Consider the following 26,143-nt stretch of genomic DNA (forward strand, 5'->3'; position numbering starts at 1 on the left):
TTAAGCAAAAATATGATTTTTGTTAGTGTGATAACTGAAAAAGATATTAACAAAAAAATATATATTCCAAGAATGAATTTAATGCCTTCTAATTTAGGATTGCTTTTTAAATTTTAAAGAAATTAATTTTCGATACCACTATATTTTACAATAACAATCAATAAATGTCAATAACAATAGTTTACAAGAGTTAGACTTTATGTGTCACGATCTAATTTTCACAAATGACCTATTCTATGTTTCTGTTTCTAGAAAGAAAACAAAAAAAAAAAGATTGAAAAATGTTGTTTTAAGATAAATCTTTATACAACTCCTTCTTATCTTAATTTTTATTTCAATTACAATATATGTTTACCAAAATTAAGGCTGAGTTGTTTACTGCACTAATGGCAGATGGACGTGATAATCAAGGATCACATAAAAGCCTTCGTATATGAATATCAAGTTTTGAGGTAATGAAACAATTTTCATATTTATTTTAAATTGACAGGAACATTAATATTTGAAACCACTAATGTGGACTTTAATTTTGACATATAGTACGATTGATTGAATGATTTGCTTATTCAAATATAGGATTTAATGTTTTTTAATCATGCTTATTATATAATGGAATTGCATATTTATCTAAATAAAATAAAATGTTTATTATAACCAACAAAATATTTTAATTTAGTGACCCATAGATTTGCAAGGGTTAAAAAAAGTAGTTTCTCATATGGCATAAAGTCGTGCAAATTTGGAGAAAACATGGTGTATATTGACTTATAACAGAGTGGGCATGATTACAAATGGGTTTTGGTGGTTAGCATGTGATATGTGCCCAAACCCATGATTCAACCATAAACGTGATAAGATGATAAATTAATAAATGTTTTAAACTTCACACAAGATTGAAGAGAGTGGTTTAACATCTTTACATACCTTACGCACGACTATTTTTAGAAGCGTGTGTTGGAACAGAGAACCACAGCACAAACTTAAAATGACAGAAAATGAGAGTAAGAAAGAAGGATATAAAGCTACAGGTAAACAACTAAGAAGCAAGTAATTTTAAATTAGTTAAGACTTGTGTTTCAGCATTCATAATATCTGAATACAGTGCAATTTGTTCACGTTGAATCAAGGAAATAGGCAACAGCTAACAAGAACTAATGTGAAGATCAAGTTGACTGGAAGTCGAGGAATATCGAACCGTTGGAGTAATCTTTAATATTCCAACGCAAATCCAACAACCAAATACTTGTAGCTGAATTTGCTACAATGTATCTATCAACGGGAATTTTGAAATACTCTTAGCGGTTCGTTTTATTCAAACAAAAAGGCGAAACGAATCAGTAATAACTCATTAAACCAGACCATGAAATGAACAGCAAATTATTCTTTCTCTCCCCTTAAAATCTAGGCTACTAGTTTGATGGTTATACATCAAAACCGGGCACATTCAGCAACCATGCCCAATCCAAATTACAAAATAAAAAGGAAAAAAAAAAATAGGGGCAACCATTTAATCTTACAACTTGAGGAAAACCAACTCTTCAACAGCGGGGATATCTCCGATCTTCTTCAAAGATTCCTTGCTAGGTGTTTCGTCCACTCCAATTGCCATTACAGCTTGCTTCCGTGGAGCAATCCTTCCTACACTCATGAAGCTGACGTTCACGTTCTCCTCACCCAAAACGCTCCCAACCTTTCCGATCATGCCTGGTTGATCCACCTGCCTACACAGTATAATGCTACCCTCCAAACTCACATCTACATCAAAAGACCCAACCTTTGTCAGATGGGGAATTCCATCTTTCACCCGACCCTCGACCTTAATCTCCCCAGAATCTGATATGGCACTTGCAAATCGGGATTCCACATTAGCAATCTGGACCTGAATGAATTCCAGTGGATTCTCAGGTGAGCCATCAAGAATAACTCTCTCCTCAGTTATCCTGAGACCTCTTTGCTTAGCAGTGAAATCAGCATTAACCAAGTTCACAAAAACGCTAGATATGGGCTCAATCAGACCCTTGGTTATCATGGCACGAAGAAGACGAGTGTCCAGATCATCAGGAGCCCTAGCGGTGGCATAAGTGACCTTCACTGTTTTTACACCACTTCCTCCTGCTACCAGCTGGACAGCCAATCTACCCAGTTTCTCAGCAAGATCAACGAACGGTTTCAATTCTGATAGCACCTGCAGACAAGAAAGAAACAAATAGATGTCCAACTGTCATTCCCTGCATAAAGCAAGATTAATTCATGTCTCGTTGTATTATGATGTGCTTCCTAAAGTTGAGCACCAAACAAAATCCAGAATTTCAAATTTGACAATAACACTAATGGTGTAATTCCCTGTATTCCCATTTTCCAATTACTCTAGTCAGATTTATCTAATCAAACTTTGACATTACGTTAATATGTATTTAGTTTAGACGATTTGAGTAGATAACAGCTAAAATTATCAATAATTGAAGAAAATAGGTATCATCTTCCAAAATCGATATCTCAAACTAGTAGTACACACTTCAATAAATGAAGTTACAACAACTTTCTCAAGACTGGCGACAGTAGCAAAGGAAATAACATGAAATAATGCATACAGAAAAAAAAAAAGGAAGAGTATCAATATTTTTCCTGATACCTCAGAGGGAACCATTGGTGCATTGACTGCAGTAGCTGCAAGCTCCCCTTTCAGAGCCCCAACAACAGCTTCTGCTATTTCAATAGCCACACCTTCCTGGTAATCATTTTCAAGAGCTTTAATAACAACAATAGTGACAATGGATTTAAAAGAAATGTTTGTCATATCATGTCCAAAAGTAACTCACCTGAGCTTCAGCAGTACTGGCACCAAGATGGGGTGTTGCAGTAACGAGCTCATGCAGAATCAACTTGCTATCTTTAGGTGGAGGCTCCTCGGTGAAAACATCAAGTGCCGCCTGAAATAAAGAAATAGCACAATCATTATCTCTTTAGTACGCAGGGTTTCAATTATATACTTCTCTATTTCATTAAAGTGATCTATTAGTACTTCAAAATGGAAGTTGCACGAACCTGAGCTACAATCCCAGAATCTAGTGCCCTAACAAGTGCATCCTCGTCAATGACCCCTCCACGAGCAACATTGACTATGCGAACCCCTTTCTTCATCTTTGCAAAAGTCTCATCATTGAGCATCTTTGATGTAGCAGCTGTGAGAGGCATATGTAGAGAGATGAAATCCGCAGACGAAATGGCCTCATCAAAGCCCACTAGCTCCACACCAATGGCCCTAGCACGGTCTGCAGGAGCATATGGGTCATGGGCAATGACATTCATACCAAGCCCCTTGGCTCGGCGAGCAACTTCAGAACCAACTTTCCCAAATCCCAGCACCGCAAGTGTCTTCCCAACCAAGGAAACTCCAACATACTTATTCCTCTGCCATTTCCCTAGATTGCACAAGGAAACATGTTAAAGAGCAGCTAATAACAGAATCCACAACATGAAGAATATAATAATAATAAAGCACTACAAGAAACACGATATTCTAAGAATTAACCACTACTTCATCGCAGAAAAAATTAATCAGTCACGGACAAATTTATCCATCAGGAAAAGATATTTCATCTTTTATAAGACGAAAAGCATTCAATATAAAATTTGGTTCAGTATATTCTCTTCGAGAATATCAAGAGGACGCAAAAGCATTTCAAAGTCTGCACAGAACATTTCAAATCAACTGTAGTTCAATGACAAGATTCAAATCTAATGGTTCCATGTATTATCTACGAGCAAAACGCTTGAAAGAAAACAAAAGAACGTTAAAACATTACTGAAAAAAAAAATCATTTTAAAATGACGAAATGCTTAACGGCAGAATTCAAACAACGTTTCATATAAAAATGACGTAATATTTAAAAAAAAACATTTCATATAAAGCATAGTTGAATGGCAGAATTCAAATCTAAACAATTTCCAACTCGATGAAACGCTATGCAGAGAAAACTCACCGGCTTTGACGGAAGCATCGGCCTGAGCGACGTTCCTGGCCATGGCGGCAAGAAGAGCGATCCCGTGCTCGGCGGCGGCGACGGTGTTGGCGGTGGGCGCATTGACAACGAGGCAGCCGTGTTCGGTGGCGGCGGCCAGATCCACATTATCGATTCCGACGCCGGCTCTGCCGACGACCTTGAGCCTGCCACCTGAAGACTCGAAGACCTCGCGCGAGACCTTGGTGCCGCTGCGCACGATTAGCGCATCGCAGAGTGAGATCTTGGTGCAGAGCTCCTCGGTGCTGAGATTGTATGAGCAATCAACGTTGGCGAAATCCTTGAGCAGCTTCAGCCCCGCGTCGCCGAGCTTCTCAGCGACGAGCACCGTGGGCTTCGCGTCGAGCCCCGCCGATACCAGCACCACGAGCGGACGAGAGGCGCCGCGGCGCGGGCGGAGCGAGACGGAGAAGGCGGACGAGAGAGGAAGCCTCGAAGAGAGAGAAAGCGAGGGCGATGGGAAGCGAAGGCTTGGGGATGTGGCGGTGGCCATGAAATTAGGCAGAAATTGCTGTAAAGAAAGAAAGAGAGTGGAAAGTATTGAGTCTGTTTGAGACTAAAGGGTTTTATAACGCGATAGGGTTTATGTTCTGTTTATCAATGCTGTATTCTTTTTTTCTTTTTCTTTTTTCTTTTCTTTCTTATTGTCAAATTGTTTTTACTTAATTGTAATATTAAGATACATGAATGACGCACACCCCTTGGTTTGGTGTAAAACCACGCACACACACTTGTTGAGTGCATGTAACCACAATCCTTGAGCAGGAATCCAACGCACAAATGTTTGGAGTTTACAATAAACACAACTTCTATACACCTTCATCTCTCTCCATATATGTCAATATAACTTCTTATTATTTAACCAATTCTATTTACTACGAATTAGTTTGAATTTTTTTTATGTGACTCAAAGTTATTGTGACTTACTTAATAATTCAATTTTTTTCACCCATTTCTTTTATATATATAATTATGCATTTTCAGCTTCTTACAATTCGTAATAAATTTGTTTAAGTTAAAATTAGATTAATCCACAATTCACAGACAACAACAATAGTTTATTAATATTTTTATAATCTTTTATATATTTTTATTAAAACTATTTACTATTTCTAATTAGATAGGTTCACAATTTCAATTTAATACTGTAATATTATTCAATAATATTTTAATGATTTAGATGTTTAGTTTATTTATTTATTTGTCAAGTTTTCTATGTTATACTTTAACGTTTAACTTATCTTTATAATAATATTTAAAAAATAAGATAAACATTTTGATTCTACTATTATAAAAGGAAATATGAATAAAGCTAATACACTTCTATTTACTCTAATAAAAATATAAAATAAATTGTAAAAACAAAATATTTGTAAGTCAACTCACTGAAATACGATAAATTTAGTCATATTATAAAAATTTTATTCGCTAAAAAGTGGATTGGATTGAACTAACCACTTTTTAATTCAATTTATTATGAATCGTAAATCAAGTTAATTCACTTTAATATTTTTACAACTTTAATTTAGTATTAAATTTAGTAATATAGAATGTACAGAAGTAAAATATAAATATTTATTATATTATATCTAAGTATTATTTTCACAATAATTTAGTCATTATATTCAACCGAATACAAATTTAAGATCAAACAATTCTACGAAAGAGATAAAAAACAAAAAAACAAAAACGTTGATAAAAATAAATTTTCTTTCGAATTTTTTTTCTTAAATAATTTGGCTCGAAATCTCAATGAAAAAATAAACAAAATCAAATATATTATATTAAGTGTAAACCAAAATGGTTTTACATTGTAAACAAATAGTAAATCGATTATATTATAATTTTTAATTATATGACTTATTTATAAATATAGAAAATTGAAATCATAAATGTAATAATAATTATAAAAATTAACAAAATATTAGTCACTCCCTCTTCTATTGTCCTTTTGGAAAAAGAAAAAATGGTTCTCTTTTATTTCTATATTATAAAGTTCAAGAATATATTAATTATTTTTTACCAATTATATCCTCACTTTTAAAAATATTAAAGAGAATAAAATGGTTCTTTTTATGAGACTTTAAATAGATTACAACTTTCACTGATCAGCTATTTAATGGACAAATTATTATTTTCGCCCTTTTCATTTGTCTTTCCATGATCAATTAAATTTATTGTATTCTTTGAAAAGAAAGTGTTAATATAAAGAGAAAAGTCAAAGACAGTTTATTTTGTGGAACAGTGATTTTTTAAAGGTTAGTTTCAATATATTTAAGGCTAAACTGAGAGTAATATCAAATTTTTGGATGGGAAATAAAGATATTCCAATAAATTTTTTTGTGATAAAAATTTAACATTAAAAATTAGATTTAACTAAATTTCAAAATTTTCATAAATTTAAATATTTTTATTAAGTTTTATTTATCAATTCAGTTTTAAATTTTTTATATTTTTTTATTGAGTCTTTCATGTCTAACTTCTTGGATTATTATTATTTGATATTGAATGAGTGTAAGTCTTTTGACACATTGGCAGTTTTCCAAAGAGAGACTACCATATGACACTCTTTTCACAAAAAAATAGGATTTTACTATGTTGACTCTCTACTATTTGAGTTTCTGTTTTGTGGTTTTTTTAGGTTGAGAAGTTAGTGCCAAGAAGATTGTGGTGGTGTCATGATGAAGCCCGTGACCAGTGGAGGTTCTCCGCCGTTGAGTTTATGGTTCTCGCAAGTTTCCATGGAGGCACAAGGAGGACGAAGGTGCAAGAGACATTATTTGTAATGACTTACATGAAGGAGACACAAAGCAAATATGGCTTGCGTTTCATGATTCATAGGTTTTGTGATTCTAATGAATAAGATAATGGTTGCTGGAAATGAGCATAAGAGTGGTTGCGGTCTGTGAAAGAAATTAAGTTTTGTTCTTAGATCATGTTGCTTTTGTTTGTAGGTGTCACGATGAACATGGTTAATGGAGATGTGAAGGTTTTGTGGTAGCACTAGGCTGGGACGGCGAAGATGATGTGACCAAGGATTGATTTTCATAGTAGCGTGAACCTGGATTTACGGTAATGAACTATTATGCATTGCGAAGGTGATGCTATAAAAGAGAAAGCTATGATAACTAGAACGTATGATGTTAAGGAAAGAAGATGATGAAGTATAACTATCATGAGGTGCACAATCACCGTAGAAAAATGAACTACATTATTTATTAATGACTGATTAATTTGGATACTTTGTCATTAACAATTTAAATATCGTTAGAAAAAAAATTAAATTGAATAAAAATTAAAATAATATAAGTACTCTGAATAGAATAGTGAAAGATATAATAAGTATAAAAATATGAAAATGAAAAGATATACGAATTACAAAGTTTATTATAGTTTTTATACCTTCTCATTCTACAGCTGTATATAATATACTAATACATAGATATCAGAAGGGATGTGAATTGGTTATATACATAAAAAGTGAAAAGACAGAGACATCCACGCTCTCCTTGTCGCGTGAAGCTACCCACCTATTACAATCCAACCACTCATATCTCACACTCAACTCAATTGTGTGAACCAAACATCCACGTGGGACCCATTAGGTTGGTGTGCTTTTATTTTATTTTTAAAGCAAACAGTGGTTGGTGTAATATGCTTTAGTGGGATATTGATTTTATTGATCTCTTTATTTATTGCAAAAAAAATTATATATTTATTTAAATAAAATTTTATCAATTTAATAATATATTAATTATTAAAAAGTCTGGTTTAATTTTTTAATTTCAATAATATACTAATACATAGATCTCAGAACAATAAAAAAATAGTATTTTTTTCTCTCGACTTTACTTGAGTATAAAAGACTAATGTTATAAGATCCAAAAAATAATGTGTAAGACCAGTATATGAGATTTGTGAGGATATATCTCCATTCTTGTAAGTATTATTTAATTGTAAAAAGTATGCGTCTCCTAAGTGATTCATCCTTTTCATATTAATTACAAAAAAGAATGGCATAAATAGTAAATAATGATAAATGAAAATACAAAAAATGACAAGGAAAAGAAACTTAGAAGAATCTATGGTTTTCCTTATTAATATCTATGGATGGTAGAAAACAATATGAAAAAAAAGAGCATGAGCCAACTGAAACTTGGGAAAACAAAATCAATAAAAAGACAGATAAATGAAAACATGAGGATGGAACCTAGACTTAGGATTAAGGAAAGGAAACAAGGAATAATTGAACAAGAAAACATACTTTGGAACCATCTACATTGCTGAAAAGCACTTCAAAGATTTATCCACACCATCCATACATTGCTTTTAAAATTTTAAATATTTTTTACTTTGTGTTGTTTTGGTTTCTTTTGCAAGTTATGTTTTAACAGCATGATCTGTCATAATAATATTACCATATTATTCTACTTTTACTTAAAAATACTATTGACTTTTGTTATAATAATGGTTTTAATTCTATTAAGAATCACATAAAATATATATTTGAGTTGATCGTTAACATTGGAATTGAATGATTATAATATTATTATAAGTTAATAATAATAAAATTATTATTTAATAGTTATTATAATAATTTAATTAAGAAATATATATTATTGTAATAATTTGGATGGATCGAATGTTATAATTTTTTCAAAACTTGTTTGCTATTTAAATACGTAAAAGTTTCACGTTATACATAAATAAATACTTAATTTTGAATCAATATTCACGGAATCAAAGTTCTCCCAACCAAAATGCCAGTCATCTTCATATCTATCCTCATCAAGCGTCCTGTTGTCGGCCACTAGAGTTAGCAATCATCAAAATGCTATCATCATAAAAAATTCCAGAATGAAACAAAAAATTGCTTACGGAAAATATAAATGCAAGATAAATTGTTTAGAATGACGTTCTGTTAAAAAAAATATATAATATTTTGACAACTCTTTTTAACAACTTTTTGATAACAAGACACGTTGTCTTATTTTATTGGTCTGTTTAAGTTTATATTTAAAAAAATATTTAAAACAGACGGATCATAAACTTTACGTATGCGTTGTCAAAAAATTATAAAAAAAAAATTGTTAAAAAGACTTCTTAAAAAAATAAATAAAATTGCTTGTGCAAACAATATTCAACAAAGCATTTAGCAAAATCAACACCTACAAGATAAATGAAACAATTTCTTCAGAATGAAATTCTCTTCTTCTAGTTTGTAATTTGTACAAGTACAAAATAGGTATATGCCAATACATTTTTGCATTTAAAAATTTGCATTTTTAGCTCATGATGAAAAAGAGTGCCAATGAAATGCGTGCAAGATAGATATATCCAATATCAGTAGTATTTGGAAAAATTTGTAAATAATTTAATAGATGTGGTACACGAAAAAAAATATTTTAATAGATTAGGTGGTAAAATTATATATTTGTCCTTATAATTAAAATTAAAAAATAAAATAAAATGTAATTAGTTAGAAAAAATTAAATTAAAACTTGAATGATTTTTTTAAAAAAAATAATAGGTACAATTAATTTAAAATATAATGTGATTGATTAAAAATATTTTAATTAAGTATTAAATTATAAAAAAACAATACTATTATTAGTTAATTACTTTTATCATTATAAATTTTATTAGTATTTTATTTAAATGTTATATTATTTTTTCCACTAATACTATTTTTAAATGCTTTATATTTCATTATTTTTATCATTATTGTTATTATAATTATTAGTTATCGTAAATAAAAGGTGCTAGATTTTAGAAAAAGTTAAAAATTATTTGGTAATTTGAATTTTGTTCCCTCAAATCACTTGGATTGGATTTGAGAGATAGAATCTCACTTCCCAGTCTCCAAAACTCTCTAATCTATCAACAACTTCATTGAAGGGGAACATGTATGTCTTTCTGATTCACTCTCACATAAATATTAAATCCAGTGAAAAGATAAAACAATAAAAGTCAATTTAGATGGAATAATAACACAGATTGAAGAAGAGTCATTCCCCTGCCAAAAATCAATGTTTTAGCCTGCAAATAGACCGTCTTTCCAAACCAAATTTAACGTTTGTTCTGTACACCCTTTTACTGAGATACTTTCCCACACTAGCAGTCTCTTGGCAGACACAGAAAAAATTAACACTGGAGAAAAACAAAAAGAATCGTGTCTTACTTGGATTTACCTTCCGGCCAATGAAGAAAAAGACATCATTAGATGTGGTCTCTCAATAATCTCAAATCAATCAAAATTAGTAATTTCTTTTATCAAACACAGGAAATTGAAAAGTGAAAAAGGAAATAAAAAAAAAAAAAACTTATGACAAACATCACTGTGAAAGTCGGCAGGCCAGGACTCAAACAAGTTATTCAAACCCGCCACCAATGTTGTATAATGTAACCACAACAAATTATTTCATAGCACAAGTTCTTCTTATACCAAAAAAAGAGTGTTGTTCTTGTGAAAAGAATGTTAATTCTGAGGAACTAAGTCGGTCTTTATAAGATATGTAAATCAATTTTATTGTAGAAATGTTCTGGTAAGAAGTTCATCTACACTCAATTTAGAAACAACTCAAAAATATAACTTCTTGTAATTTCATCATGTATTCACAAACCATTGAATAACTAAAAACTTCATAATAATATTATATATATTTGGAAATACAAGCACACTCAATCGTTACTCATAGAGAGATACAATCCGATATACCATAGATACAAAAACCAAGCACACTCAATCATTATTCATAGAGAGATACAGTCCGATACAAAAGATAAAGAACCATCATTGATTTCTTAAGGTAGAAAAGGGGTTAAAGTTGAATTTGATTTTGAACAGGTGAGACATGAAAATGTGCAAGATAAGCCTCAGCCAGCATGCGACCCAAGTGAACTTGAGACTCGGTGGATAAGTGAATATTATCGTCGTTCAATTGCATTCCTTTTGCGTCCACGCAAATCACATTAGGAAGATCAATTTCTTTTTGTGCTTCTCTCACTTTCTCTATGTACTCATATCCTGATGCTAACGCAACCTACACGGTACACTCATCATCATTACATTTAGACTAATTAAGCCCTAATTGAATATGTTAACCATAATTTTTTTATAATTCCTACAAAATAAACCTGAATTAATGCGAAAATACATTTAGGTTGGTTTGTCGGAAAAAGAAAAAAGGAAAGGTAGTGATGTTGGAAACCTGGATAATGGGAAGAGATGGTAAATTGAGATCTTGTCGAACACTGTGGATGAAGGTCTCCATGTTAACCTTGTAAACTGCAGCGTCTCCCTCATTCACTGTGTCGGTTTCTCCTTGGAACCACAACAACGCTTTAATCTCGAAATTCTCGTGCCCTTTCACGCTTTCCTTAGCTCTCTTCACCATATTCTCGTACAGTTTCTCACCACGAGCCCATTCCTTTAAGGCAGTTGCGCCCACGGCGCAGGGTACCAGTCCCACCTCCTCACCCACGTGCGGCCGCAGCGCATTGGCGAAGGCCATACCGGGGCCCACGCCGCAGGCTTTGGCTGTGTCAATGTCGAAGTGGAGGGGATCGTTTGCCGGTTCCCATTTGAGATTGGCAGCGAGGCGGAGGATGGAAGGGTGGGGGGCGCACTCCGGCGGGACGACGCCGTCCCAGTATTTGCCGTTGGCGCCCCTGACGATTCCGCCGCGACCGGACATGTTGCTTTGGCCTGAGAGGATGAAGACTTGCCTTTTGGGTTTTGGGAGTGTGAGTGTGTTGGTCTCCATTGGCTTCTGCTTGCTACTGCCACAAGAGAAGGGAACACTTTATGGGAGTGCTCAGATTCTTGATCTTAATTATTAAGCAGAGACACCTGTCATGTTGTGGTAACCTCCGACATGTCCTGGATTGGTTTAAAACATTTGCAACACGATATCAAACGTTAAAAAATAATATATATTACATCTGTATTGTTATTTAGGCTAATAACAAAACATAATTTTCCATGGAATTAAAAAAAAAAGATTGAAAGTAATACGTCAGTATTTTTTAAATATAAAACAAAACAAAAGTATTGTCGATAAAAAAGAATAATTAAAACAGATTTTCTCATCGATCATGAATCGTGGCTATTTGGTTGCATTCTTTTCTTTGTTTTCTTCGAGGTGATATTGTGATTTTTTTTTTTATCAGATGCTTTATTGTGAATTTGAAAGCACCTTTTGTTTATGTATTGGGCTTTATGTCCTGCAAATGTTCCTGGAGTGTTGGGCCTAAATGTTAAGAAATGTAATAATTTTAAAAAGTAAAAATAAAACACCAAATTGCTCACAGTTTTTTTTTCATATCACCTTTTCTAAAAATAAACTGAAAATTAATTTTTATATTTTATATTTTGAAACTAATTTTCGGAATATGAAAAAGAAAAATGTAAAAAACAGTCTGCTAATAGAATTCTCCCGAAATAATGGGTCAGCTTATTGTCATGAAAAACAATTGGACCTGGACTGTCTTTGGCAGTTAAGAAAAAAAAGCAAGCTGTAACTTCTATAGTTTTAGATAAGCTTTTACTTTCTGCACCTCATCAATTTCTACTCAAATTTTAAAGTGATCATTTTGTCTTGTGAAGGTGACTTCCAAAATATAAATTCCAGAAACTTTTCTGAAATTTTCAGAACAAAATTTTCAAAATAAGAATTTGAGGAAAATAATTTCCAGAAAAAATAAATCCAAAGCCTGATTTTCGGAATAAAATTTTCAGAATTCATCAAATATATTTTGTAATTGACTTTTACGAACGAGGTGCCGTTAGTATTTATGAGTATGTAGAAAGCCATAGCTTTTTAGATATAAGATCTATCTAATAATATTTATCTGTAAATATTTAAAAAATAATAATAATTAGTTATAAATGAATGGGTTAGATACCTACTAGTTTTTTCTTCTCTTAAACTTTAAATATTTTTAGTTTTCAAATTTTAAAAATAAATAAATATAGGGTTTTTAAACCATCAGTAATATTTTAAATTGATATTTGAGTTATCAAATAATATAAATAATTTAAATAAAAATACAAAATATTATTTAATAAAATTAAAAAATATAGACAACTCAAATATAAATACAAAATATCATTTAACAAAATCAAATAATATAAACAACTCAAATATAAATATCATTTAATATGTAAAAGAAATTAATACTGTTAGATTAAAAGAAATATCAATTTATTAATAAAGTTAGAAAACAAAAATAATTAAAAGTTGAGACAAAAATAAATTCTCTTTTTGTGTCTATGTATAAATGAAAAACATATTTAATCATAAATTAATTGAAAAAAATTACAATTTAAAAAAGCTAATAACAAAATAACTAATTACCACTAACAAACAACTTTAAACACTTAAATATCACTAACAGTATTTGTTTTAAATGAAAGCTTTGCGAAGTCAGATAGAAACAAATATACGAAGAGAAAACATGAAAAACGATAAATAAAAAAGTAATTAAAAACGAAAAAAAAAGACAAATATTTCAAGTTTTTTTTTTTTTTTTTTTTCAAAATAGCGAAGATGTGCTGGGATATAATGAAACATTGATAAAACATTAATCAAGATTTGCAATTACCAGTTTCTCTGGTTGTTGACAGCCGGATAAGTTTAATTATCATGATATAATAGTGAGTGTAGAATAAATATAATTAATAAAATGATAAAACAATCATTATTATTAACAAAGTAATAGTAGAATTATAAAATAGTAATAACAGTAAAATAATAATTATAAATTTGATCTTAAATCTTTCATTTCTTACCATATTTCTCCAATTTCATTTTTATCTCACTTTCTTCCCAGTCTTACAAATTCATCTTTAAATGTCAATATTGAAATCACAAAATCCACTGTTTTTTAATTAAAAACTCTTACACATTGTAGCAAGGCTCCGTTTGGAGTGAAATCTACTAATCATATAAAAAAAGTAAAATCTTAACCCAAAGTCTAACATATTGAAAATAAAAAATATTAAAAATAAGGAAATAGACAGTATTTGAGTTTTGATTTTGAAAAGTGATAGACAAAAATCTAAACCAGATTTATGCATAGGTTTTATTATGAATAAATTTATAAAGGAGAGCGGACGAAGATAGTCAATAATGGTATGAAGATTTTGGAGAGTGACTTTGGTTGTGTCGGTAGCAGACAGGGGTTTAGGTATTTATTATTTTATTTCAAATATCTTTTTAAATATAAATTTAAAAATTAATAAAATAATAACATATGTTTTATTGTCAAAAAAATGATTAGAAAAAGTTGTGAAAATACAATATCCTTAACAAAATATTAGTAGGAGAAAACATTTCTCTGAGATACGCAACACAACTTTTCAGAGATCACAAATATGTTTTTTTTTCTATAATTTTATTTTCTCTAATCATTAAAGAGTTTTTAATTTTTAACAATGAATTCGCCACAAGAGCTAATTAATATATTAAACTCAAGATTAAATTATCGGAATATTCGACGAAAATTTTATATATTTAAACTATAGTCAAGAGTTGGTCATGGTCTGAAAAATAGAGCTACCATTTTAGGTTTCTCCAATAAAATAAAAAAAAGTTGAACTACACCACTTATTCTCCACCAACAAACCACATTCATCACAGTCATATTCCCTTAAACTACTGACAAATTAAAACCAGTAAGCACGTGCTCCACCTGTGCCCTTAAACTTGACTTGTTGAGATAATTTATCATGATAATGATATTTTGACAACTCTTTTTTAACAATTTTTTGACAACAGGACATGTGTCATCATTTTATTGGTCGGTTTGAACGTTGTAAAAAAGTGTAAAAAAAAAAGTTGTTAAAAAGACTTTTTTTCAATTTATTATTTAATTATTTCTTCAATAAAAATTATTTTTTCTTAAACTTATTAATATCTGTATACACACATAAAGTTGACTAATTTTGTCGAAGATGGACTAAGACAGCAAAACATCTTTGTCTTAGTACCTTAATTAATCAGAATACAATTATAGTTTTGTTTTATTCCATGGCCGCGCGTGATGATAATTCAAAAAGAAAAAAAAGTAGTGCACATGCATGGCGATGAACAAAAATGCAGTTAGATCAGACAATGATTCGTTTGAGCGGTGCTTAGTCAAAGTTACAATCATTGTCACCTTGCATAAACAAACATTTGTCTCTAATATTTTCCTGTGTTGTTGATGCTAATTCAAGTCAAGAAAAGACGGAAAAGGATGAACAAACACCGTGATCTAAAAACAGGGTGCGTGTGGAACACATAGGTGACATAATTATGAAGAAGAATTAATTGAGTGGAGCAGCAGCATGGATCTTATCTAAGATTTGTAGAATCTCTTTCATGGAGGGTCTCTTTTGTGGGGCATGAGAGACACAGCTAAGCCCCAACTTGAACCATGCCACTACCACGTTCTCCCTCCCTTCTATTTCAGATTTTATTGCTACGTCAGCCATTCTCAAAACCCGGTTCTGCTCCTCCTCCACTAAACCCGGTTCGTTCCACTGCTCCAACTCCCGCTCCAGGAAAACCCTCCCAGTTAGAAGCTCCAGCAACACCATTCCAAAAGAGTACACGTCCCATTTGTGACTGGGTTTGATGTTCTCAAGTGACTCTGGGGCTTGATAGGGCATTATGTGGCCCGCACCACTCGACGATGATCCCATTGCTGCGAAAGGACTTGAACCAAATGCCTGATCTTGCTGGCTTCTTTGGCTCGCCATTAGTTGTCTAGCCGAACCGTTTGCTCTGTGGGTCACATCGTTCAGGAGGAGCCGGTCCAGCCCAAAATCGCTTATGATGGCTTCCATTTCCGAGTTTAGCAGAATGTTGCCAGGTTTAACATTGCCATGCACGTGCTTCTTCTCGTGAAGGAAGACCAACCCTCGTGCCACCCCTTTTGCTATCTTCAACCGTGCCTCCAGGGACAAGTTCAGAGGGGACGAACCTGATTTTCCTAAACCATAACACTCTCATCAGTTACAAAACCAAACAACATAATTCGACATCATTAAACATATGTAGGTTGGGAAAGTCAAACTCCGACTTTAATTTGTAATCAGTTTCACTTTTTGCAGTTTGGACAAAAAAAAAAATGATTGTCCTCAACTTCATTACAAGAAAATCGTACCGAATCACCTAATGATCTGTGGAAGAGATCAATATGAATGATATTTGATGCCATAAAATGATTAAGGTGGAGAGTGAACTTACTGTGATCAATGGTGGCGAGGCTGCCATTGGGGACGTAGTCACATATTAGGAGTTTATCATCTCGACCCCAGCAGAAGCCGCGAACCTTAACCAAATTGGGATGGCGAAGCTTTGCAATGGCACGCACTTGGTTCTCAAAGTCCTTCCTTCTCTCAATCCCACACTCACCGATCCTTCTAACGGCAAAGGCTCTCCCATCCTCTAGCACTGCCTTGTAGACAATGCTGACGCGGCTGTTTCCCAGAACATACGCTGAAGCCTTAAGCAGAGTCTCAAGCTCCAAATCTGTTTCCCCGTCAACGGTTACAAGAGTGCCTTGTTTCGGAAGGTTCCCGTTTTGTGCTGCCATGATGTCCACTGCGGTGTTGCTCTCGCGGTCACTGTCGGAGCTAGTTGCCTCTGAGGTTTCTTCTTCTTTGATTGTTAAGCAGGAACAAGGAAGTGAAGGAGTTACTGTTTTTGCATCTGCATCTTGTCGTGAAACAGTTTCGTATTTCTTTTCTGAGTTGTTGCCAGAAGCAGCATTGGTGTCTCGTTTTGAATTTGGATTTGGATCCGAATATCGTTTCTTTCTCTGTTGGTAGACCAAGAGAATGACGAGGGCCAAAAGGGCCATGCCAGCCAAGTCTCCCACCACAATTGCTGCTATGGTGGCAGGTTTTAGGCCACTTGGTGATATATTCTGAGAACTGGTGGGGGTTCCTGTTGTGTTTGTTGAAGGGTTTGAGTCAATTTTCGGTATGGCAGCAATGGCTGGTGAAGAGGTGGTGACGTTGGGCGGAGCAGTGGACTCAGTAGAGGGAACTGTGCACATAATCTTAAGAGGCTTACCACAGAGATCAGCATTTCCTGATAGGAACTCTGTCTTCTCGTTGAGCAAAGCCAAAGACTCTGGTATCGGCCCTGTCAGATTATTGAACGAGAGGTCCACCGTTGAGTTTCCAGGAATCTTTTTGGCGAATGTTGGAGGAATTGTTCCCGAAATCTTGTTGTAAGAGAGGTTCATGTAGCGTAAGCTTTCGCCGCCAAAGTCTTCTGGCAAAGAACCGTTTAACAAATTGGAGGACAGATCCAGAATCTGCACGTACTTGAACCCGGTTGGGACACTACCAGAGAAGTAGTTACTCTTGAGAGAAACAACGGTTAAGTTTGGTAGAGTAGTGAGGTTTTCTGGGATCAACCCGGCAAAGGCATTATCAGAGAGATTGAGAACTTTAAGGTTTGTTAGTTTTCCAACCAGCTGATTTAGTTGGCCCGAGATAACATTGTTTGAGAGAGAAAGTACTTGAAGCTGAGAAGAGTTGAAGATAGTGTTGGGTAGAGAGCCATTAAGGAAATTGTTGGAGAGATCGATGTGGCGAAGGTATTGGATCAAGCCCAAGTCCTCAGAAATGGAACCCAAAAGTTGGCTATTGGGAAGTGTCAAACTGGTTACTCTGAACAAATCAGGGGTACCGGGGGCTCCAATTTGGTCGCACGTAACACCATACCATGAACATGGTGTTGCATCATCGTAGTTCCAACTTTCTAGGACTGACAAAGGGTCGCTGAGGATGGAGTATTTGAATTTTAGCAGGAGAATCCCATCAGAGTTAAGAGATATAACTGACTGAGATGTAGCAGATTGAAGAAGTAGAAGAAGAAAAGATGAGAGCCTCCACAACAAATGGAGATTCTGAGAATTAAGGCTCATGATTCCCTTGGGTGATGTAACATATTGGGAACTACAAGTTCATCTGGAGTAGAAAAAGAGGTAGGAAAGAAGGGCAGAGACAAACAGTGAAGGGATATGGTTACCAACTACAACTTGTTTGTTTTGTTCACCAAATCTTTTGATCAGTTTGGTGCTTTTGGGGGTTGGAGTAACGGTGGAAGAGGTTTGGGGAGTAGCTAGGATGTGTGTTACAGTGTGGCAGACAAACAGGCTGTAAGTGAGAGGACGAAAAATGATTAAACGAGGGTACTGAGAAAAGAAACGCAAGGAGGAATTGGGTTGAGTTGCAGAGAGAAAGTGGTATCAGAAAGAAAAGATAATTCTTCTGCTTTTTGTGCAGTTGATAAAGATGAAGTGAACTAAACCAAACTAAAGAAAATATAATAAAAGTGAGTTATATGGGACTGCTGTGCCTGCTCTCTCTGTCAAGTTTCATAAAAGAAATATATGAAAAACAAATTTCTTTACATATAATTGGCAAATGGAAGTGAAAGGAATCTAATTGTTGCTACAAGACACCCGAGTGAGTTGGACCCCATAACCTGTAGCAGAGTATCTCTATATTCCACCACCACCCCCGTGAATTTAGTGTTCTGTGGATATGGTGAAAAAAGTGAAATTTCTAGGAAGGTGATTCTAGTACATTTTTTCACACCGTCTTTTACATTATAAAATATATATGCAAATTGTTTTGGCATGAATTTACAGCTGTTAAAATAACACAGACCAATTTTTAGGAATTCCATCAATACTTAAACAAAAAAGACAGAAGGAGGTAGTTCTCTCTCTCATTTCTAATTAAACTGCTGACAAACAAGAGTTAATTTCAACAGTTATGGTGTTTCAATGACAGGCAGAATGCAATTAAATGCTAAATGGACATGACAGAGGAATTTCGGGTATGTCTATTTTCACGCCAAGATGTCTGTTATAACTCCTTACTTAAAGTATTTTTAACTTAAAACATCCTTTGATCTTCGTGAGTCAAATTAATAATGATGACAGTTTGAACAAAAATTCTTAAATAAGAACAAAAGCAAGGACTTGAAATGGTAACATATACAGTTTCTTCTATAATTCCTTATCAAAACGCAACGAGACAATAAGTTGAGGCCATGCATGGGACCTTAAGGACAGGGGTGCTCTTCTTTTTTGTGTTTGTTTCTGGCCTGTCTACGCTGGGTTCGGTACCACCTACGTTTGGTTTCTGTCATGGTCAAAGACAATCGAAGGATTGGGACAAGATGCTGAAATGGTGTCAAATTATGAGTGGTAGTTAGTGACTAAAAATAATTTGTATAAGTTCATCCTCTACTGAAGTCACTAAGTAACTATTTGGACACTAGTGCTTTTTGATTTGATACGTACAGTTTAATAACAGAACAAAGAGTCACGGGCATAAACTGTAACCATGGCAAAACAATTCACCTATCACCATTCACTGTACAATTAAGGGTCATTCATAGCAACAGTAATTAGGAAGGTGTTTCTGTGACTTCACAAGTTGCAATTTCAATAGCAATTAATCTCATTGCAACTGCCATTGTCCTCATCATTTTCTTAAATAATAGAGACAGCAGGCTTCGAAAAGCATGTCGTGTTTAATCTTAATTCCAACCTTAAAAGTCGGTCTATGCAGGTCTAACCGTTTGTTAAGAATTCTATTTTTTTTCATCTGTAAAATCCAAATCCCCAAGTCTCCTTATTTTAATCTAAGTCACGAGGTTGCATAGTTATTTTAACACAACGCACAGATTCAGATTTTGTTTTTTAATCTGTGTAAAGTCTGAGTTATGTAATTATGTAGATACTTTATTGATGAGTATGTCAGTAATTTGTGGAAAGGGACGAAGCTTTCACATGAGATTAACACAGACCGAGATTATGAACAAGCATTTTTAAATTAAAGAAAATGAGCAGAAGCTGGAAGTGATTAATTCCATTATTCCATATGAACACAATGATAGTTTTGATTGCATTGTTTAAATTGTGAAGACGCATTTCAATGAAAGAGTGTACTTATCTGAGAGGAATGTGGGAGTGGTTTGACAGAACAATTTCTGGAACCACTGTTTGGGTTAGGTTGTGTTTTGTTTTGAGGACCAATAGTTTCTTCATCTGAGGAATTTTACAAGTAGCAGGAAAAGAAGTGTGTCGGAGCTATATAATGGGAGAATTTTAGAACACATCTTTATAATGGATAATAATTAATTACAAATTGGAACTAAGTAACTATTTAAACCCTTAATTAATCATTACTTTATGTGGTTATCCATTGCTTCTTTCCAACTTGTAAATTGAAAAGTGCCTTTGTCCTTTCACAATAAGCTCGTGTATCATTTAGAATTTGGTTATATCATATCTCGATTTTCTGATTTGTTTTAAACTTTTTTTAAAATTGAAATTTTGAAAAATTATTTATTTATTTATTTTTCTGATAAATTTATGTGACTATTAACAAAAACTGTTTAATTAAATAATAAAATATTTGTTATTATTAATACAATTATAAATTCATTTGTTTACTCCTTTTATGTAAGTTTAATAGGTGAGTTTTCTTACAATCTTAATAAATAATATTTTAAATATTCATTTCAATTTTCAGTTTGATTTATTTCAATGATAGAAAGACAATTATTTATTCTTTCAAATAAATACATAATAATATTGTTCAATTATTTAATTTAAATTATAACTTTAATTTTTAAGTTTTATTATCGTATATTTATTAACAATCACATCACAACTTAATTTAATATATCATGTTTTATATTACTTTATTAATTCCATAATTTTTCTAAAAGCATCATAATATTGTAATAAATTAATAAAATTATAATCACTATATTATTTATTTTTAATTTTAGAGCGATTTTTATCTGTTTTTCTTTATTTTAAACACTCTTATTATTTTAGTTTAATAAAATAAATTTTAACAATACTATTTGACCAAAATTAAATATATTTATTCAAATTTAAAATATTTAGTACACTTAACAAATATACACATCTTACATCAATTAGTTACTACAAATAGATATTACATTAAGTTTAATTTCATAAATATGAATACATTTTACGTAATTAAAATAATAAATAGTTTTAATTATAAAAACATTCAAATCATTAATTTAAATCGGCATTTAATTTTTATTTTCATTATCAAATAACTGAATATTGTTAAGAAAATATCAATATTCACTACATTTAACGTTTTATTTAAGTTATTACAAAATAAATCTTAGATATTATCAATGTCGTAAAATATTAACTTTTTTATTATATTTTAATTTTTTTAAATAGTATTTTCAGAAGTAGAAAAAATTGGAGAAACATATCGGAAATTTTCGTTCTCAATTTTTTTTAACTTAATATTTTTCAATTATGTGATAAAATAAGGTTAGAATTTGGTTATAAAACAATATTAGGTAATTAATATGAAAAGCTATTTGGGGAAAAAAAAATCAGAACCGTGATAAACATTTTGTGTTGCAAAAAGTTTCTTTTGGGGCTATTGATAAAACTCAAGCAACAAAGACAAAAGAATTGAATCCTGCTCCAAACTTGTGATAACAAGACCCTACACTATAACCAATATATGGTCCCATTTATTTATTTTTTTCTAAAATTTTACTTTCATAGGTATTCATAATTTAAATTACATAGTGAATCACTAATAAATCTTATCGGTTATTAAATAAACCGATCAATCATATCTAATTAGATCATAATTAAGTTCATATTAATTAAAAGTTTATTTCTAAATCTATAAATAAAAATGGATAATGATATTTAGACAACTTTTTTTGACAATATTTGAACATTGATTACATGTCATCCTGTGATTGATCCTAAATTGCTTCACAATTAATAATAATAATCATAAAATATTCATTATCTAATAAAAATTTAACTTAAAAAGATAAATTACATATATTCATTGTTATATTAATTATTAACTATTAAATAAATGATTGACATTCATATTTGAAATGACATAATTTGTTTTATTTTTCTTCTTACATATGTTTTTTTTTTCTTCTTACATACATGTATGTAAGTGACTATATTTGAATTATACTCATACACACTAAACATAAACATATATGTTGTAGCAAGAATATTTATAATATTTGAATATGTAAGTATTTATTTGAAATGATTGATAGAGGTGGTGTTAAAGTAGTATATATCCTTCTTGATAGTTACTTGTAACATAAGGAAATAAGATAGGGATGGTGATGCAGTAAAATTGTAAAACCCAGCCATAGTATGCTTAAAGTTGTCCAAAGTGAATGCTTTTGTAATAATCTGTGTTGGAAATTGTTTGAAGGGAAGATGACAGAGCGTATCCACCTTTGAATTTACTTTCCTCTTTTGCTTTTCCTTTTGTCTTGCTCTTTCTTTCAGTGGTAATGATGCATTTGTTTTCTTTTTGTTGTTTTCTCAGCACTACCCGTTGAGAGCTCAGTAAACCACAACACAACACATGTGACCACATTCTATCATCACCTAAACTGCTCGATAATGACAATGTTGCCTCATCACATGTTTGCCTATTTATGATCAAACCCAAAATGCAAACAAAATACCAATATTCCACTTCGTGATTCCTTCGACTGTGTCTTCGCCTCCTTAATTATTATCTAATTTTAAAAAATACTTATCTGCTAATTTTTCAGTACAATGAAATATTAGAAAGGTTAGAAGATTTTCTCCTTCTCCCTTCTTCCATGCTTAATTCTAAATTATTTTCTCCGCTTACTCTTTCATGCTTGATTCTCAAATTTTTGTTCTGATTACAGAATTGAAAAATGTACTAAATTAATTGTTACATATTTATTTTAAGGATGCATTTTTTTAATGGCTACCAATCTAATAATTAAGATACATAGTATTTAAAATAAAATTTTATTTTTTAAATCACATAATCTAAAAGGTTCATTTTCTTTCCAGAAATAATGTGAAAGATGTACTATAATATTTTGTTTAATTATGTGGTGAAATGAAAAAGTATTGGGTGCAGAAAGAAACAGACAAACTTTTGCGAACACCGTTATCAGTGATCCAGTGAGAGGGCCCAATGGGAAAGAGGAAATGGTCCAGAAGAGAAGCCCAACAGAAAGCTGGGTCCAGTTATGTTCCGAATTTGAAAGTCTGGGATTATCGAATAAATAAAAGCAAAAGTCAGAATAAAGAAAATAACAGCAAAGGAGACTCTCCTCTTTCTTCATCACCAGCAGCAATGCAAACGCTACTTCTGCCGGCAACACGGGCCGGCAGCTTCACGGCGGTTCCACTGTCAGCCTCTGCTGCTGCCGCCCCTCGTCTCTCCCAACCATTTCTGCCGTCGAATCCCCTGCCCTCACTCCCTCTCAATTTGTCTCGTTCGTCTTCCTCTTTCGGTTCCTCCTTCTCTCGTCAACCATGGAAGCTTCCCTTCACCGCAAGCGCTTCTTCTCAAGTGTCTACGGCTTTCACTGCTTCGAATGACGAATTAGAGAAGGCAAAACTCGAACAGGTACTGTTCTGTGGTTTTGAATTATTAAATTGCGAACTCGAATTGCATTTCTAGGGTTCCTGAAAATGGAATTCTTGTGGTGCAGGTGGCGAAGAGATTGGAGAAGACTGCGAGGTATTTCAAGCGTTTGGGTAACTTAGGGTTTTGGGGTCAGCTAGTGTGCACTGTCGTGGCTGCCGTCATACTGTCATTCTCCGTTGTCATTACCGGAAAAGTGACATCTCCTGCAACATTTTATGCCACGGCGGGTGGAATAGTGGCGGCCTTCATTTCTGTGTTTTGGTCCTTTGGTTACATTCGCCTTTCGGAGAAGCTTCGAAAAACTGCAAATGACCCCGCCAAGGTGTGTGTTTGTGTGCATTTTGAATTTGCTTAGGGTTCTAAACGAGGTTAATTATTGTAAGATGGAACTGCATTTACTTAGTTATATTAATGTGAAATTATTGTATGTATCAATTAAGTGAATTTTGATGAGGTATCTTAGCTTTCCCTTTTACTTGTGTTTTCAGGCACCCCCTCGTGCTGATGTAGTGAAAGGCTTGAAAAATGGTATAGTAATGAACCTGTTGGGGATGGGCGCTGCTATTCTTGGGATGCAAGCCACGGTTGGCTTGTTGGTTGCTAAGGCTCTCACTACCTCTGCAAACCCGTATTATCAGGGAATTTCCCCTGGTAACAGCCCAGTTCTCGCATTGGATGTATTTTTGGTGCAGGTTTGTCCATAAGTTTCCCTGCTGCAGATTAAATTTTTGTCTATTTTCTCGTAGGTTTGTGCTGGAGCCAGATTCTTTTATTTTAGACCAGCTGTTGTTGTTATCAGTGTTATTCTTACTAGTTTCCCATTTGACCTGTATAGTTGTTAGTTATGTTACTAACAAGCCTCTCATTCAGATGAAAGCCGGGTCTTTATCTTCTTATGGCCCCCGTTATGAACATCTTTTTGCCATATGAGCAAATTCCTCTATCTGTTTGGTTCTCTGTCTTCTGCCATTGCCGAACTTCACCATTTTAATGATAAATATATAAACAATAAATTGGGGACAGGTCTTGACACTTGGAGGTTGAAGTTTGGATTGGTGGAGCTTAACTTCCAGTAGGATTGAAAACAGAAAAAATTGAACTCTTATTACGTAAATAACCTCCCAGAGTTTTCAAGTGTTGGTAACATGTTGAGAGTGTATGAACTGAATGAGTCCCCTAAAGTGAGAGTGCATTCAGGAGGATAAGTACAGAGTTATATAGATTGTGATAAAGTATACGCATATGCATTTCAAATTATATGATTGTTAAATTGTTTACTGCCTCAGATTAACTGTTCTCCACTTTCACCTATTAATTGCGCCCGTTATTTTAGAGAAGACAAATTTGATATATTGTAATTGATTTCTGAAAATAGGGAAGGCTGTTCTGTTGTTTCGTATATATCTTTCCCCATCAAGTTGATGTGTTTAAATTACAATTACAAAATGGGGATTGTTGGTAAAACACACTTTCTAATACACTTTTTCACAATTTGGTAAAACTTATGAAGTTCTACCAAACAATTAATGAGATTGATTAAATTGGGGGTAGACTCAGCGTTTTTTAGTGGCTCCCATGTGAATTTTATCGCTTAGTGAAGGCTGTATTGGAAAGAGTGTAATGGCGAATGTGTTAGTATTTACTGTTTTCAAGATTTTACTTGTGTACTTGTGTCATTTTGTAATGGTCATGGGGAAAATATTTCCATACAAACAAAACTCTACAAAACTCAATGTGAGCAACATTTTGATTGTATTGAGTACAATATATGGTCTTCGGCAGTAGCGCAATATTTGACTTCTCGGTGCTACTCATCAAGAAATGAGTAACACTTTTAAACATTTATCATCTTTGTTTTGCAGGCATCAGCAAACACTATTCTTTCACATTTCCTTGGGCTTGTTTTCTCGCTGGAGTTGTTGAGATCAGTCACGTTACCACCTTCAGAAGCGACTCCATTTCCCAAGTTTGCATAATATGTACCAAGAGACTAGTATGATGAAATTACACCCAAAAATTATCCCCCCTTTCTGGTGGTTGTTTGCGTAATGAATACGTTCTTCTTTTTTGATACAGCAATTTAATGCCCTCTTCCTAGGCAATTCCCGAAATTGTGTATTTCCAGTTTTAAAAGAACCCGTGCAAATGTTGCTAATAAACATGACAATGGCTCAACAAATGGAGATCCTTGGGCAGATTATTGTAATGGAGGGAGTCGATCGTATTGTCTGCACTTTACTGCTTTGGAGTCATCATCTCTTATGTCCATAGCTTGTCTACGGTAAGATCCAATTGGAGAAATTTCGAAAATCAACTCTGAAATAATTGTATATTAGACCTGTCATGGGATCTGCGGGTTTTTGTTCCTTTTCAAAATACTCGCAAGCTTGTTTGACAGTATGATGCTAAGTTTTTGTCCTTTTTAGAGTTACTTTTTACCCCTTATTTTGTACTTGTATCACTCCTTGTTATGCATCAGAATCTCTTACAGTTTTGGTTCGTGCCCAGGAATCACATAATATTAGGTTTTGGTTTATTATGCATTGGAAAAAAGACATTAATTATAGTCATGCCAAAAATTGCGAGTAGCAAGAACTTGAATCGAATTCATAATTTTTCGTGTTCTAAC

The 26,143-nt window shown here is 33.0% G+C and overlaps 4 protein-coding genes across 5 annotated transcripts; 1 reads left to right on the forward strand and 3 right to left on the reverse strand.

Moving 5' to 3' along the window:
• Positions 1 to 1,290: 1,290 nt before the first annotated feature.
• Positions 1,291 to 4,588, reverse strand: LOC106772582 (D-3-phosphoglycerate dehydrogenase 1, chloroplastic). Its single transcript, XM_014659081.2, has 5 exons — positions 3,984 to 4,588; positions 3,046 to 3,422; positions 2,820 to 2,930; positions 2,633 to 2,728; positions 1,291 to 2,185 (listed from the first exon to the last, which is right to left on the reverse strand). The coding sequence occupies exons 1-5, from the start codon at positions 4,513 to 4,515 to the stop codon at positions 1,514 to 1,516; spliced, it is 1,788 nt and encodes a 595-aa protein (XP_014514567.1). The 5' UTR covers positions 4,516 to 4,588; the 3' UTR covers positions 1,291 to 1,513.
• Positions 4,589 to 10,647: 6,059 nt separating this feature from the next.
• LOC106771161 (probable carbohydrate esterase At4g34215) lies at positions 10,648 to 11,822 on the reverse strand. The gene is made up of 2 exons (XM_014657085.2): positions 11,234 to 11,822; positions 10,648 to 11,065 (listed from the first exon to the last, which is right to left on the reverse strand). The coding sequence occupies exons 1-2, from the start codon at positions 11,786 to 11,788 to the stop codon at positions 10,844 to 10,846; spliced, it is 777 nt and encodes a 258-aa protein (XP_014512571.1). The 5' UTR covers positions 11,789 to 11,822; the 3' UTR covers positions 10,648 to 10,843.
• Positions 11,823 to 15,127: 3,305 nt separating this feature from the next.
• Positions 15,128 to 18,365, reverse strand: LOC106772360 (receptor protein kinase-like protein At4g34220). Its single transcript, XM_014658732.2, has 2 exons — positions 16,259 to 18,365; positions 15,128 to 16,001 (listed from the first exon to the last, which is right to left on the reverse strand). The coding sequence occupies exons 1-2, from the start codon at positions 17,949 to 17,951 to the stop codon at positions 15,334 to 15,336; spliced, it is 2,361 nt and encodes a 786-aa protein (XP_014514218.1). The 5' UTR covers positions 17,952 to 18,365; the 3' UTR covers positions 15,128 to 15,333.
• A 4,675-nt stretch (positions 18,366 to 23,040) lies between these two features.
• LOC106772760 (protein TIC 21, chloroplastic) lies at positions 23,041 to 26,004 on the forward strand. Of its 2 annotated transcripts, XM_014659342.2 has the most exons (5): positions 23,041 to 23,493; positions 23,579 to 23,836; positions 24,003 to 24,206; positions 25,377 to 25,507; positions 25,591 to 26,004. In XM_014659342.2, the coding sequence occupies exons 1-4, from the start codon at positions 23,056 to 23,058 to the stop codon at positions 25,488 to 25,490; spliced, it is 1,014 nt and encodes a 337-aa protein (XP_014514828.2). In that variant the 5' UTR covers positions 23,041 to 23,055; the 3' UTR covers positions 25,491 to 25,507; positions 25,591 to 26,004. The 2 variants fall into 2 exon arrangements, with proteins under 2 accessions (XP_014514828.2, XP_014514827.2); XM_014659341.2 differs by having other exon boundaries at positions 25,377 to 26,004.
• The last annotated feature ends 139 nt before the right edge of the window (positions 26,005 to 26,143 follow it).

Source organism: Vigna radiata, chromosome 8 (genome assembly GCF_000741045.1).
Source record: "Vigna radiata var. radiata cultivar VC1973A chromosome 8, Vradiata_ver6, whole genome shotgun sequence".
Classification (NCBI taxonomy): Eukaryota; Viridiplantae; Streptophyta; class Magnoliopsida; order Fabales; family Fabaceae; genus Vigna; species Vigna radiata.